This window comes from Pieris rapae, chromosome 9, assembly GCF_905147795.1.
Source record: "Pieris rapae chromosome 9, ilPieRapa1.1, whole genome shotgun sequence".
NCBI lineage: Eukaryota > Metazoa > Arthropoda > Insecta > Lepidoptera > Pieridae > Pieris > Pieris rapae.
Window position 1 is genome coordinate 996,848 of NC_059517.1, and position 17,425 is coordinate 1,014,272.

At 34.9% G+C, this 17,425-nt stretch overlaps 1 protein-coding gene across 2 annotated transcripts in view; it reads right to left on the bottom strand.

Annotated features, from left to right (window-relative positions):
• LOC110992579 (lysine-specific demethylase 3A) overlaps positions 1–16,963 on the bottom strand; it is a 131,308-nt gene extending 114,345 nt beyond the window's left edge. For both annotated transcript variants that reach the window (XM_022258458.2, XM_022258457.2), the window contains exon 1: positions 16,719–16,963. In XM_022258458.2, the coding sequence (XP_022114150.2) occupies positions 16,719–16,874 (156 nt within the window). In that variant the 5' untranslated portion in view covers positions 16,875–16,963. The remainder of the gene's footprint in view (positions 1–16,718) is intronic.
• Positions 16,964–17,425: the final 462 nt, after the last annotated feature.

A 17,425-nucleotide genomic window follows, 5' to 3' on the forward strand; every position in this document is an offset into this window, starting at 1 on the left:
ATTAACAAACACGATATATAAAAATGCACCTAACGTTACCAAATAAATCTTAACAATGACTAAACAAAAGTGTGCGGATCGGCTCACACGGAGTAAAAATTTTTTGCGATCCCTCCATGACCCTCATAAACTATAAAATAAAAATTATCTATTTCGAACAGAGGTCGTAGGTTCGATTCACCGTGTATCGATGGACCTTATTTATATGTGCACAAGGAAAGCACCGTGAGCAAAAATGTCGACGGCGTGTGTCAGGCATAGAAGACTGATCACCTACTTGCCTATTACATTGACAAATGACAGTGAAACAGATACAGTCATCACAAGCCCAGACTTAAACAGTTTTTTTAATGACTCTGCACTTCATAATGAAGAATATCGAAATTAGTACATCATCTACATATTATGTACTATTTACAGTGTCCTTTGTACTCGATCCAATATAAAAGACGTATAGTCTGTAGGCACTTTCAATTATTGGCATGACGATGTCGGCTCGCAATTCGTGTCATTACCAAGCAGAATTATAAACATAGTACATACATAGGACTCAAGAACATTTGCATATCGGATTAGAATTGCCAGTTATTTATTTACAAAAGATTGCCAATACTCGGCACACTGATTGGTACAAGAAAAACAAAATACATGATATGACAAGCACTATGCTAATATAATATCCATGAAGATATAAATTTTTTTTAAAATAAAAATTACAGGAAAATCGATTTTAAAGTGGGAGCGAAGCAACTATGGTTATCCAGACCTAGCTCACTCAATAATGCTCAATCTTGATATCAGCTAGTTTTGGAAATTTAAATTGATAAAGGTCGGAGAAATCAAACTGATTCCTAAATATCTTGAAAAAACTATTACAAATCGCCAATGACAACATCCTGTGCCATCCTGGGTTCGTAATCTGGGTTTTTGAGATGCCACTACAGAAAAGTAGATAGATGCCAGTTACCTTTTTTGTAAGTAATAATACATATAATGCGAGATCGAAATCGAGGTCACCGAGAACAAATGATCAGTTAAATGTTCAAGAAGTTACAAATCAGTGAGATTTGTATGCTATTTTATTTAACAAAGTAAAAAATCTACAATAAACATTAAACTCAAATTATATTAAAATTTATTTTTATTATATACCTATAGACAATGTATGTAATAAAAAACTGTATATATACAGAGTTGAAATATTAAAACTTTATTTAAAGCAAGCCTATAGGCACCCCGATCTCCTCTAGGGCGCGGCCCAATTTCAGCCCTCGCATTTTGACCTACTTTTCGACACTCATTTGGAGTAGCTACGGATTGGGGTTGCATATTAAAACCCCTTGCATATTCTACGGGCTTGTATTTTATACAAGTTTGAAACATTGAGTGTATTACCAAAAGATCTTTGTTCTTTGATAAATTTAACGATTAAAAAGCTTTCTACAGAAGGCTCTAATTGGCACGTTCGTTTTTAAGTTCGATGTGTATGGGATAAACTTTGGAAATGAAGAATCCTAACTTGTACATAGTAAATTTATAAAGTGTTTCTTTATTGAAAAAACAAATCTATTTAGGAAAATACGGAAACTAAAATCACAAAAACAAAAAATCAACGCATTAAATAAACAATGATTAAAACTTTCTGTCATCAAAGATTGTTTAATGATCAACTTTCCTAGTCGACATAATACTTTAAGCCGTGGTTGCAAAACGTATGTGGACTGGCATCGCCAGCTAAAAAGTTCCCAAGCGGTGAAGTAAGGGGTCCATGCGTTCAAAAGGGATAGTGATCCAGCTCTGCAAGTACTCCATCTCCCCTAGCTATTACTAACAGCAAATGGCCCGGTCTGTGAAGGATACTTGCAGAGCAAAGTAACTTCACAAAATAACAATGGGCGTAGAGAGGCGGACGCAACCGCCGCATCGCATGTCGGGAAACGGATAAGGCTCCGCTGTTAACGCATCTCGCCTGCGGCGATTGTTGGTGGCGCCTTGTCTTATACGTAGAGGGTACGCACCACAGAACATATAAAGGAGGTCCTTTATATGTTCTGTGGTACGCACAATCGCGAGTCCCCAAGGGAAAAATAAACGGGCAATTCAAGTTGTGAACAGTTATTCTTCAGTAATAAGGGAGCACCTAAAGAAGATACAACTGATTTTTATTGACATAGATTCAGTAGTATTTTGTAAGATCAATCAAACATGCTTCCTGATGTTATCTTATCACATCGGCACACTTCTATGCGTATATTATCGTTATTACATCATTTGATATTACCTCAAATACATCATATTGGACAGGTATCAAGATATAAAACGTAGCTTCTAATTATACTTTGTATCTATGTATGCATAGAAATTACACCAGCAACATTGGATTTTCAATCTACAGAGGCACACTGTACGATCGTAACAACTCTCAAATACATGCGCATACACACCCATTCAAATTCACTTGTTCACTCATTCTTCATTTTTAACACTAAAATTATTTTTATTTTAAGTACTTTTTTAAACTGTTTTAAACATGTACCATGTACCACGGATTAATTGTCTTCTCGTTACCCACAACACAGGGCTTCCCTAGTGGAAGGCGATATAATCTTGTCAAAACCCGTTTGTCATAAATAAAGTTTTTATTTATTATTATTTATGTCTGTCACATGTGTGTTATTTATGACTGTCATATTAATTATCTACTAATAAATAATAAAATATGAATATGTAGTATAAGATTATTAATTACGAGCAGAGTTAGCCTAGTGGCTTCAGCGTGCGATTCTCATTCCTGTGGTCGTAGATTTGATCCCTGGCTGTGCACCACTGAACTTTTCTATGTGCGCATTTAACGAAGAGAAGGAGAACATCATATATAACAACATAGACCCGACGAAATCGACTCCATGTGTCACAGGCTGTTTAACTTCTTGATTATTAGATTGAAAAATAATAATGAAACAGATGTATAAATCTGAGGTCTATAACGAATTTTTATTAAGTATAAAAGTTTATTTCTCTAGAGACTACAACTTTTATGTATACCTAGAACAGCTCTCAGTCAAGGCGTCAACAAAGATTCATCGAAGACATTTTGAATTAAGAACGCATATTGTATATTTTTGAATACTTAATAATAGATACTTGGAGTCTAAATCGTCGGTGAAAACAAAACAAGGCAAAAGGTCAACAACCTGACACGAATGTCGCAATGAGAGTTCACAAGGCCGCATCTATTTTGGCATAACATTATTCGGCTCACGAAAGTCGCGTAACATCGAATTTTAAAATCTATTGACCATATATGTATGTTACAGTCGGCTGCGTTATTTCGATGAAACTTGAATTCCATCACGATGCAGTAATGGAACCAGGGACTCAGTACGATAATACAGTTATTAATTTTTTAATTTGTCGGTTTTAAGAAGTGGACGGTTGTTTGACCGAAATCAATGTACAAAATGACAGAACTAATAAGTAATAGAAATATTTATTCATGTTATCGGGTTGATAAGTTCAAAGACATAAAAATAATTGTAGAAGAATTTGATTATTCAATATTGCCTTCGAGAGCGATACAATTACAGCGGTAATACAATTTTTCGATACCATCACATCAGCGCAAAATTTCTGCCAAGCGAGCGTTCTTGGTCTGAGAACAGGAAAATCTCGCTGGGGGCTATATCTAGTGAATACGGTGCGGAAGTAATTCAAAGCCTATAGAATTTTGGCATCGGTTTCATTGATCTGTGACGTGCGTTGTTTTGATGATACAGCACTTTTTGCTTCTTTAAATAGGGCCGTTTTCCCGCGCTTTTAAGAACGTGAAACGCTCGAATAACGCTACAAACGTGACGTCGTGGTAATACGAGCTTCTTCGTTCCTCTTTTGTCTTCTTTACCTCATGCCAGTAACTCGATAAAGAAAACTCAGACTGACAGTTAATGAAGAACTTAAGTTTTTAACATCGTAACTTTCTCTAAAGGTACCGATGTCTAATCAACCAACTAAATGGATCGATAATTATGTTTATGTATTAGACTTGGAGCCGGATCAACCGGTTCTAAACTCTACAGTTACCAGCCCAAGCAGGCCGTTATTTCACAATAATTACATATAAATGCACGATATCGCTATATATTGTCTTTTTAATGAGTACACATTTATATAGAACATAATCGAAGATCTTCTTATAGTCCCATCTCCTGGCAATGATCATGGCTAGTTTAATTTTGCCGCGCTTTTAAACTATGACATGGTGTTTTTACCAAGCAGGCCTAAAAAGGTTGCAAGGACAAGCAAAGTCTTTCGTTAAAGAAGTTTAATAAGACTAACGTAGCAATGCAAAATGGCGTATTCCAAAAACTTTTTTTTTATTAAACAGGGGGAGAAGGAGCAAAAGATCACCAGCTGTTAAGTAATACCGCCCATGCACACTCTCATGCCAGAGGTCTTGCGAGTGCGTTGCCTTGTATTGTTTTTAGAACGGTAAGTTGAATTCGGAAATACTTCATACGGCACCACATAGTGGTGGTGCGCAGAAACTGATTTAACTTCAGTTGTTCTCTGTAACGTAACGAACCATTATTTCCAATACTTTCGAATTTATTTACCTTCTCTTCGTTGATTAACGTTGACATTTGAACCCAGGGCTATCGATAAACAATGATAATTGTACATTAAGAAAGGGAATTATATTCATCACGGGAAAAAGAACTTACTCTTATGTTAATAGGTTTAGATGTTTTTGTCATAGTTCACGGTTAATTATGTAATACATATGTTGTGTTGCGATCTAAGGCTCGTTTGCCTCCCTATATAAATGGGCAGACATGCCCATGGACATCCATTTTAGTGGATGCGTTGCCGGCGCTTAAGGAGTATGCTGTTTTATCAAATAATTGCAGGTATTTCTCAGGGTAGATTCACAGTTCGCTCCTCCTCAAAAGAAAATTATTAGTGAAGCAGGCCAGCCATCAACATAATAGAAATGTCGATGACATGTTTATTCTATTCTTATTTTCGGGAGGCTAACTCAATTTGGGTCTCTGATTTGGTGTCTGTAATTGTTTTAAGTGTCTCATTGTTTCGGTTCTTATCAGGCATATTTGCTACTATCAACCCAGCCGTACTTACCCGAGTATGAAATAATAGATTATTGTAGTGTTATGCAAGAAGCTTCATAAATCGGTATTAAATAATAATCATAATAAAAATAAACAGTGGCACTACAACCTCTTTAAATTCAAATCAAAAAAACATGTAGGTAACATAATGTACACTTATGAACGTCAAAAAAAGAAATATACAATAAAATATGTTTCTAATTTTATATTTACTGACAGTTCTCAAATCAAGGGCGTAGAATCCGCCGCTCTTTTTAATCGCCAAGTTTTTCTTTTATGCAACCTTTTTAAGGACCAGCAACCATTACACCATCTTCCACGTGACATCTTAAATAATAAATAATAATACAATAAATTAAAAACAAATATTTGTCCTCTATCAGCATGAGGCATGGTGAAATAGGAGCACGCACTTACATACTCGTCATCGGAGCTTTAATTTTAGTTCAAAGTTTTTTGTGTTTTAAGCGTTTGAAGATTGTGGCACAGGTTCGAATAAACGGCTGGTCATTTTATATTTTAAATCACTAAACAGTGCATGCGATGTCGTACTAATTGGCGAAAACACCTGACCTTCGGAATCCGTTCCACATTACCTTTACGCGTGCCCTAGCACCTTAACCTTGTATTAACTCTTGAAGCAACGGAAAATTTCTGTAATAGATGTAACTAGCGTTATGTATTCATCGAGACATACATCAGTGTGCTGTCCTCGTGATAGCTATAAATAGTGATGATAATGCCACGTTCCTCTTATCATTGACAACAATAAGAAATAAACAACAGAACTACAGACTAGAATTTATCTAAGATGTCATCGCTTTAACTTAAACAATTACGCAAAAGGCATTTCAAACTACGGGATCTGTCAAAACTGAGTTACCTTTAACGCCCGAACCTAATAATTAATCCACAATCCAAATTGTTTTCAATCTGAGATCAGACCGTGACAGTCGATCGATCTCCTATCTAATATCGATCCGTCGATTGGTTTTGGCACACTTTTATCAATATTTAGTTTAAGATCTCTACCTCAGATGGACAAAAATGGATTGAGATAGGTTATTGGCTTTGGACGTAAGAGTATCAGTCACATTCCTATATGTGTTTAAACAATTTAAGTTTTATATACACAAAAGAGGGATATTATATATTTGACATGTCCGAGTGTCTATGTATATATGTCTGTCTTGAACCGGACTAAATATGTTGCGGTTTGTCTTAGAAATTTGATCGAAATGGTTCTTTGCTGCAATTTACTAGAATCTGTTCAGCTGTCCGTGACGTGTGTCAGGTGCAGCAGAAATCCAACACGATGGAGTTAAATCTGCTGCTGTAGATTATAGAAGGTTATTTTAATATATTAATACCTTGATTTATATTATTGTTTATCTCTTAATTTAAAGAATGTTTTGTCACGTTTTACTTAGTGACACGAGAGTGTCAGTTGATAAGCACAAATCATTATACTTGAGGCGATATGAATACGGGAGTATATTGAACTAAATTTGATAATTACATTGAAGTCATTGATTGCGAGACAAAACAAATTTACTTAACAATTTACTGTCGTATAAAGTAGCTAATAACTCTAAGGGCCTGTTTCACAATGTATGGATAAAGTACCAAAATAGCTATGCAACACATGAATTATTCGAAAGATAAAAGATTCAAATAAGATACTTGGCATTTCATGACGAATAGCTAAAACGCTATCTGACAGTCGTGAAACGTAAAAATACTGTTTATCCTACGAATAAGTAATAAATAGCTTATTTCGAACTTATCCGAACATTGTGAAACAGACCTTAAAATTAATATAAATAATGAGATATATTATGTCTAACTCCACTCGCAATTCAAAAATTAATGCGAAGGATCACATTGAAATTGAATGTGGTATAATGTAACCCGGTCTAATTAATACATATCTCATAACTCTAATCAAACATAAACTGATCTTCGTGGGCAGAGCATTCTACATTTTAATATTATCGATAGTAGTTTTGTTCTAGGTACCGGCAAACTTCTTGAGCATTAAACAAGAGAGTGGGGGAATGTTTGCGCATCGTATCGCAGCGCGGGACAAACGTCAAACGATTTACCAATCACGCGATCGGCACTCGAATGAAAATCGAGTCTAAGTATTGAATTAAAATTTATGTTGAAATAATTGAAAAGAAACCATCCAACCTTCAAATCAACCGTTCACCAAGCGAAGCCGACGGTCATGGCTAGTTATGGCTGTTATCTTCAAGAAAATCACGGTTATTATAAAACAGTAAAAATACTATTAGTATTTCAAATTCCAAGTATATGAGTACCAGAGGCGATGACCATGTGCTTAATCGATCATTTAGATTTGTGTTGAGTCAGATAAAGAAATACATAATATTAAATGCGCTACATAATATTTTTATCTTAAGGCAGGTAATCTATTTCAGAAAAAAAATTAAATTAATGTAATGTTTAACAATAACTGTTATGACGGGCCGGCGTTCGCATTCCATTGCGCACCACAGTCCACCCCGAGATACTGACACAGCAATTCATGCTTGGATAGGGCCTTAAGGGAAGCATAAGGCAGGGAAATACCTTTTCCATGGGACAGGGAACAACGACCAGATAGCTAACTTAGAATTAAGTGCTAAACGCCTGTGGACACCTGCAACGCTGGGAGCCTTGTAAGTGCGTTATTAATCATAGAGAATCTATTGATACCGGAACTATTATTATAGAGATTCATATCTTTGTTATAAGCACAATTCTATATTGTCACTGAGTATCATAGGGTAAATAATTTCCTAAATATTTGGAAACTTTAAAGGCCGGCAACGCACATATGAGCACTCGGGAATTGAGGCCAAAGTGTGCCCCTTGTTCTATAAGAAAACAAGACATAACTTATATATTAAGGTCTAATACAGTGTTATACATAAACTCTTAAAACAATACAGAAAAGATAAACAATTTGTGTAAAAAGAAACTGTGAAAATGTAAGACCAGAAGTAAATATTTACTTCCTTATTTGGCAGTCACGCTTTTCTGTTACAATTTGAAAGGTAGACTAATAAAATTTAAGCACATACATGCGTTTAGCAAATTACAATTGCCGGTAAATCAACTCTCTATTTTTGTTCATATTATGCCATCAAAAACATTATTTTTTTAGTCATTATCCGACGTTTGAGGGAGGAGTATCTTTAAAAAATTGGAGGTCATCCACCGGGAGTCGATTCCACAGTTCGCTAGTTCGCAAACGAAAGTATAAAAAATTATAAAAATTCTCGCAACGCAGTTCTTCTACCGTAAAAAGAGATGAATACCAATCGGTTTAATTATTATTAATGGAACATCTGTCTCAAGTTATTAAGTAATTAGCTAGCCTAACAACACCTTATAGTGAGTACGGTTCCTGGGTCATCGGGGTGCGTTAAATAATAGAGGATTTTATTTTTAACTTGCGTACAACAATAAGGAAAATAATTAAATATTAATTGCTATGTAACAAATGAATGCAATGTAATAGTTAAAGAAAGTGCCTGCGTTTGGCTATCTCTATACCCGCGAGGCGTAACTTCAACGATTTAGGAAAACCATGCTTATAAAATTAAGAAAGCCCGAGTGAGAAGAAACTGCCTTAGACCTCGGCACGTACAGTCGTATAGTGAGCATATTAAAAATCTGCTATGTGATAAATTATCCAACGGTGAACAAATCAAAACTTAACTAAATGATAAAACATTCCTAAATTTTTTTTTTTTTTATAGAACAGAGGGCAAACGGGCAGGAGGCTCACCTGATGTTAAGTGATACCGCCGCCCATGGACACCCTCAATGCCAGAGGGCTCGCGAGTGCGTTGCCGGCCTTTTAAGAATTGGTACGCTCTTTTCTTTTTTTTCTTTTTTTTTTTTCTTTTTACTTCAGATTTTAAGATTTTTTTTTAAATAAAGGCTATTATTATTATGTGATATACAAATACATTGATTTAGGGATTAGATTTTTCTTGATTTATACACTAAACACTAATTTTATACTAAATTTGAAGCTTTTGTCTGTCTTACCGTCAGTGTGTGACAAAATTAAGAAGTTTGATTAGTTTTAATTTCTGAACTACTTACTGGTTCAAAATTAATGAAAAATACTGTGATTATTAATTGAAATATAAATTGTTTTTATACAATCCTTGGTTGCTGAACTTCAGGCTTCTAATTTCATCTTCTTAGTTCTAAGGCATCAAAAATGACCTGAATTGGTTCAAAAAGGAAGACAACATGGCATGGCAGGATTACTTTCTCTCAAGCATCAAATCATTGATCAAAAACGCTGCAAAATCAAAGTACCCTGATCAGGGCCAACCTTCGAAAGGAGATGTCACTACTAAAACTTTCCCCCACGACGACGAAGTAACGTTCATATATATAGAGCGTACCAATTCTTAAAAGGCCAAAAAGCACTCGCGAGCCCTCTGGCATTGAGAGTGTCCATGGGCAGCGGTATCACTTAACATTAGGTGAGCCTCCTGCCCGTTTGCCGCCTGTTCTATATATATATATATTCATTAAAACTATTAATTCACAAATAAAAATCTATATAACCGCAGCGTGTATGGCACAAGAATCTCATAAGAATCCGCCCTATAGGTTTATGTATGTGGTAACACGGGCCGCAAGTATAAATAACTGTTAATTCACGTCACGCTCCGTTAGGTGGCGTCGCGTGTTCACCAGGCTTCCTGCTTCGCTTCGACAGCTAAGAATGTCCATGAAGGTCCGATTTCTTATCGAACTATTTGCCATTATGCATTCCTAGTATTTCATTTTTGTAGTGGTTTTTACGAGCTAAATAAAATAAATAAACCAATGGTGCTACCTTTTTTTCGGTTTAGCCTGTTTCATGATCATTTATCAAACTAATAGGCTGTTGTAATCCTCACGTTGTTTTTCTTTACCGTTAGGGCGTTGAATTGAACATCAACATACTAAGATATATGTATTTAAAGAGCGGTGGAAAATTTGATTTCTAAAGGATTAACTGATTGATGAAATCTGAAACATTTAGATTGGATATATATATATATAAATCCAATATATCAATGACAACCGTATATACATAATATATATATGTAATCAACGAAGTGTTAACCAATACATAAAATAAAGATATCACTCTTTGTACGAGTTTTGAATCTATATTTCGTACGTTTACGTACGTACTACTACTACGTTTTTTCTCATACAAAGACGTCTGAAGCAAGCTTACCCTACGTGGAAAGGCCATAAGACAGATAACACTAAAAATAGCTTATTTAGGCAATAGACAACATACTGCAGTGCAAGTGCAAGAACTACGTTAAAAAAATTACGCAACAAACCTGAATATGGTTAAACTACATAAATTGTACCGGTTTACCTGCTAAGTATGCAGTATGCATAGGATATCAGGTCGAAAGTCATCGTTATTTTTGATACTAAGTTTGGCAGCTCAAATCTCATTGAATCAAACCATAGAGACGCTTTCGGCTTTAGAAAAGGAAATTATGGACTCTCCACTTCCATATCCCATGGCTTATAACAGTCAAGTACGGTACCAATTGTTTTTATAGTACATATAGAATCAGTTAAATTAAGGCGAAACTAACAACAAAAAAGAGTAAAAGCTAATCTTAAAATTCAGTCACAATTAATGCTAGGATCTGAAATACAATAATAACATATATATATATTTTTTATATTACAGGAGGAAATCGGGAAGAAGGATCACCTGAGGTTATAGGAAGAATTTAAAAATTGATAATTTTATAACATATTATACAGTTTTATGTTTAAGTATGAGTTACGTCCTTTTACTTCCGTCACGATTCATGTTCATGTTATGGATGTAATCATAATTTTATGCGAGGAATTTTAACGCGTTCAATTTGTGATAAGATTTGTTTTCCAAACTACTGTTATTAGTATGAGTGGTTTTAAAGCAGTTTGTTCGCGCACCACCACTATGTGTAACCAACTTAGTAGTCCTTCAAGAAGAGCGTATCAATTCCTAATAGTCGGTCAACCAGCCCTCTGGCGCTCAGAAGAGAAAGCCATATACATATATATGTTTGCCTCTGTTCTAAAGTAAAATTTGAAATGCCCCTAGTAATTTCGAATAACCTATACTATAATGTTACTAATGCATAATTTATTAATCCAAGTGCCTATTAGCCTATTACTGTTTCAGCGAAGAGCAATGAAGTATTTAGGTCGAACACTGGGTGGTAACTATACGCTATTTCTGATCTTCACATATTTTAACACAATCCTCTATGCGTACCACGTAATTTCGATTAGGATATTCAAGTAATTAAGAAAGTTAATAAAGGGTTTAGGATTCTAATACTAATTACCGAGTCGATTACTGGAAGCGGTATTGATTTTAAAGAGTAGGCGGACTGGTTGGTCGTATGGATATTTTGTATTTGCGTAACATTTATAGCAGATAATTATTATTATGCTGGTTAAAAATTATTATTTCAAATTCATTTGCAAGGCAGCCAGCAGCAAAGGAGACCAGATGTAAAAAAATGCAGAAGAAAAATACAGTGTTGGTCTAGCGGCTTCAGCGTGCGTCTCTCATGCCTGAGGTCGTTGGTTCGATCCCCGGTTGTACACCAACGACTTTATATGTGTGCATTTAAAATTAGCTCGAACGATGAAGCAAACTGCTTATACCAAAAAAGTAGAGTGTGTCAGGCACAGAAGGCTGATCACCTACTTGCATATATAGGTGGACAAATGGGTTTTGGCCCTGATTAATTTTTTATTAAGAAAAATAATTAAGTAACTCGAAAAAATAATCATTCGAGACAACAAGCTCGGGATAGTTTTATTTTATTCTTAATAAAAATCTATTCAATTCTTTTCACATATATGAAATATAATTATATGATTTTCCTTTGTTTTTTCCTATGAGAACCAAATAGAAAATGCACCTTCCACGAATCCAGTAAAAATGTTACCTGTTCTTAAAAAACGCATAACATTGTTACTATAATAAACATTTAGAAAGTTGTTTACGTTGCGAGTACTTTATCAGGTTTTTGGCCCAAGGTACCCTCATCAAGAGCTCATCAGAACGTGTTTTACAGAAGTGGAGGCCACCGCAGGTTACGAAGGGCTTTTAGCGAGGTCGTAATCTATCACACCTACACATATATGTGTATATACATTTAATAGGAAACATGAAAATAATATTCTATTGAACATGGGGCTTGATTGTAAGTGATACCGCTACGCATAGACAGACACTACCAGAAAACTCGGAAATGCGTTGCCGGTCTTTAGAAAACGTCCTTTTAGGAATATAAATACTATAACCCATATATAATAGGATAACCAATAGCATTAGTTTTAAACTATACTAGTTTCCACCAGCAGCTTCGTGTATTTTGGCAAAACTTTTGCCAGATTTTCAACAAAGATCGCTATATTTCAATCAATTTTGAGGAACCATCTATTTACTGGTGACAAACAAAACTCCGGATTGTGAGTTTATCGCCTTCATACAAAGAAGTATGGGTGACTTCATTTCATATTATTGTGAGTTCATTAGGTACTCTACACTTGCTATTTTTTATTAGTCATCTCAGCCCATGGACACTCATTTTATTAGGCGCGTCGCCTTCCTTTGAGGTAGAAGTATACACTGTAAACAATTGAAGGTCGTATCTCAGGGAAGACCTCTTGATTCCACAGTTCATTAGTTCGCAAATATCTTTGGAATGTGAAAGACTTGCCTGCCACCTAGATGGCGCGGATGAAATTTTGTCCAATGCTATTAGCACTTTGGAGACGAGCGTAGTAATTAGTCTAATCATTTCAGTAGCCGCATTCGTATACCGCTAAATACCACGATGTATGTCAAACAAATTTTTCAGTAACGGGCGTTTTGCTTAGCGGTTCTTGACTTTGTACCTTAGACCCCGTCTGTCTAGATTCAGATGGAGTTAGGTTTGCTTTAGTCAGTAATTTTAAATATTCGCGAACATAATAATACTTATTTAGCTACACATTTATTAACAGTTCGTTCCTAGTATTCAGAAATACAATAAATTAAAATAATTAAATTAAAAGGGGGCAACTGGCATCCTTATCGCTTTCGACCGATCTCTTCCAAGGTCCATTCCATCACTAAGAAAAAAAAATGATAATGTGTAAAAAGTATACATGAAAACATATAGTTACAAGAATAAAGTAAACAAAGCAAATTATTTAAAACATATGTAAACATTAAAAAGTAAAATAATAAGAAAAGGACACGTGAAAAAGAAAAAGTGCACCTGAATCACAGATCAGTTAGTACGAAACTTAGGGATTACTTTCATCACAAATGACCTAACAGTACAGAACATAACGAAAAAGGAAGCGATGATGCGACCTCTACTTCTACGATGGTTCTCCTTCCGCAAAAGCTCTCCTTTTTAAAATATGTACCTACGACATTGTAAATGTTCGTCAACGTTTTCTTTATTAATCTTTAATGTTCTACGGTTCTACGGTTTTGATATTTGTAAATACATATGTAAGGTATACTAACAATACAATAATAGACCTGTATAGTAATTTTATGCTGGGAGTACATTGTCTTCACATATAATTATTTAATTAATGTATACAAATATTGTAAATTCGTTTTTAAAAGGTAAATGTGGAGTTTCTTGCCCATTCTTTTCCACACGAAACTACCTTTTGGAAGGGGCAAATAGAGAAATCATCTTTATATTTGTTTACCTTTAAAAGTACCATTTTAAGTGATCAAATTGGAATAAATGATTTGATATTTGTTTATAAAGGTGTTTTTTTGTTATTGCCGTGTATTTAATCAGCTGATAATGATCAGTACCTTTGCGTCCTTAAATACATATAACAGTGTCTTTTGATATCTAAAAAGTATTAGATTAGGTTATTAGACGTTGTTACGCTTCTATACATAAAAAGTTCAAATAAACAAGATTTATTTGTAAAGCGACATATGTATATCATTTATGTATATATGTAGTGCCTATTCAGAGTTGTTTTTGAACGTGGACGATGATGGAAAACGCCCAACTCCCACGAAACCATACGACACCATAGATAAATAGTATCTACCAAAACTAAGATACGCTTTCCCCGCTAGCGGCCCCGTTCGCTTGATAAGTGGCCTAAGGGCCCACCCCTCCCGCACCCCGCTGACCCACTTCCCGCCCTCGCCCTAGCGATCTTTGTGCACGCCACTGCCACTTGCACAACTCTGCTATCAGCTGTGTAATTGATATAGAAATAGTTATGTCTCTCAATACTGTAACAATTTCTAAAATGTACAACTTTGATTCGAATTCGAACTTATAGGTAAAAGGGGGGTACAGGTACCAAAAGGTAGGGTAATAGATATCGATTTTGTTAATTTTGTATATGTTGTTTATTTTTTTGTTAAACAAAAAAATAAACAACATATACGAGTAGGAGTGAGTTTAGGGCACCCAGCTTCACCCATTGAAAATGTTTTACTGAGGAAATCAAGAAAAAACGCGGGTGAAATCGTGTGACACAGCTAGTCAAGTATTTACTGAATCATTTGATCGGAAACCTATGGCCTAGAAAGCAAAAACATATGTGTTCCATTTGAACAACAAAAATAACCTTAAGATTGTGGAATAATTATTTTTTATGTATCATCAAAATATCTCACTTTGACGTAAAGGTCGTATTAAATTAATGTTTTCCATTATCAACTGAAGGTTCGTGCTGGTTATTTAAAATTTAATTTTCCTTTTACTTCCCATTGACTGTAGACAAGGGACATTTTCGCCTGTACAATGGCGCCTCCTTAGAACTCAGCGACAGAACAATGGTCTATAAAATCTTTGCAAAGAAGCTAAGATAAGACTTCGTAGGAATTGTACAACAAATGAACAAACTGTGATATCTTTGTTTATTTACTCAAATGGAGGTATTTTATTTAATAAAAACAGTTAAAAATGATGTCACTCATCTGTCGATTTCTAATCACAGACAAGAGTTGAAAGATGTCTATGGCTGTAAAATCCTATGGCAAAAATCGGATAACCTGCGTCAATCCTAGTTTTTGATCGCTGACCAGAAACATCTAATGATCATAGATACAAGAGCAGCACGAAAATTACAGAAAATCGAATATTTAACGTAAGTTAATAGAAATGATATATTTTTGCTTCTTAACCGCTTCCTACAAATATTTCGTGTACTATCGTAAAGTAACTATACTTATATGTAAACACTGGCCATCTATAAGTATATAGCTTACTTATTATTATGTAACATTGGTTATCAAGTTACTGCATCGCCTTGATATCAAGTAGGTAATCGAAACAAATGAAATCTTTGTGTTCGTATGTTGGCTGTGATTTCACACTCTTGGCGGGAGAGCAGTGCAATGGAAAGACGGTGTCTATTTATAAATGAACAACATTGGATTGGAGCGAACGCAACGTCGCGTTCCGTTGATTCGCGCTTTCTTCGTTTCTCTTCAAGACTTCATATTGGATGTTTTATTTAAAGTGCAATGACTGCTTGACAAGATATCATTGCGTCAAGTGAAAACTAATCAACAGGGTTTCGTTTATTTTTCCGTGATAAAACACCGAGGTTATTAAACCTCTTGATGGCCCATTGAACAATAAAGACAAAAATAATTCTCGAATCTAAACAGGTTTAAGCACCCGTAAACTCAACGCTGTTATCCCAACGATTTTCTTTGATGTTGGGCCCGATATTTTTTCTTTTTTAAAATCGTTGGCAGATCGGTTCATTCTTTTTTGTCGCTGGTCTTGGGGCTGTCCGGCGAACATGGCTCAGTTCAACGCTACGGCCGGTGCATCGGTAGACGAGGGTCGATGAACTCCAAGTCATGTGCATTCTGTTTAACTCCTAATCCCGATGTACAAGTGCCAATGATTTATTTGTCGGTAATACCTCATTGCGTAACCTTTGCGACTTTGCTACTAGACGCGGAAGTAAGGGGCATCTGTTAGTAAGAAGTGTGGTATTTATAGTTGACGCATTTACTGCAACACCTTTTTTATTATTTTTATAAAGAATTAAATTTTTACCACAGATTTTTATATGTAAATAATTTATTAATCACATTACTTAATTCAGCGAAGCTTAATCACGAAGAATCAGGCTTCTTAACATTCTTATAAATGTATTTGTATTCTCTAATTACCAGTTAGGGTATACAGTAGTATAAAGTTATTCATATATCGAATGCACCTGACTCAAACTTGCTGAGTGGAAACAGGTGATTAACGGATGCTTCTAAATTTAAAAAAAACTCGTACATTGCCCAACTATCTCTATAATATTTATTAATATCATTGGTCTACTGTGCTTTATATTCTATAAGTATAACTAGAACTAGTATTATATACATGAATAATCATTAGTGTACCTACTAATCGTAAACTTATACGCTATGCGGAAGTAACCGGGAAGAGTTGTCATAAAGTAAAGGCGGGTTAACCATCGAAGTAATGACTTAAACTAACAATAAAATATTACCAATTATAAAATTAGAATCGTTAAAATTACCTGAAGATCTCTATTCTTATTATCTTTATGGGATGCTGCCCTGATAACACCAGCCTTCCATCCCCATTCGGAAGCTTTATTCACATCAATTTTTGTCACACCACTCACAGATAAAAATCGTTTGCCAACTAAATCTTCTCGATATCTAAAGGCCATAACGAACTACACCATCACATTATACACAGTAAAAACACACAAACGTCAAAACACGTCCAAACGCATAGTACACTTCACCGCACGCCTATCGAAGAGAAACTATGAAAGTGATTTAAAAAAAAATTACAAACCGAATGAATGCGAACTCGACCAATTTTAAGAGAGATGAAAATTATCAATATTCCTCTAGTTAACAGTCCCCTCCGTTAATAAGACGTATAGTAATCAGCGGAGTGTAACTCGACCATTTTATATATGTACTTGGCTGGAACAACATAGCATCATGTTTAGGAGTTTTCAGCTTGCGTAGTGTATTCAATATCTAACAGATGATTTGTAGTTGTTCGGGTGTTATAACATAGATGTCGTATCTTTAAATTTTGATATAATATAATAAAGACAGATGTTCAATAAGTTTCAACAATGAATTTAAAACAGAAAAACATGCCGTACATTGTTGTTATAAAATTGATAGATTAATTTTTTTGATAATTCCATTATTCGTTTCAGAACGCAATTGTCATTCAGTGATTGATTTTTAAGTCACGTGA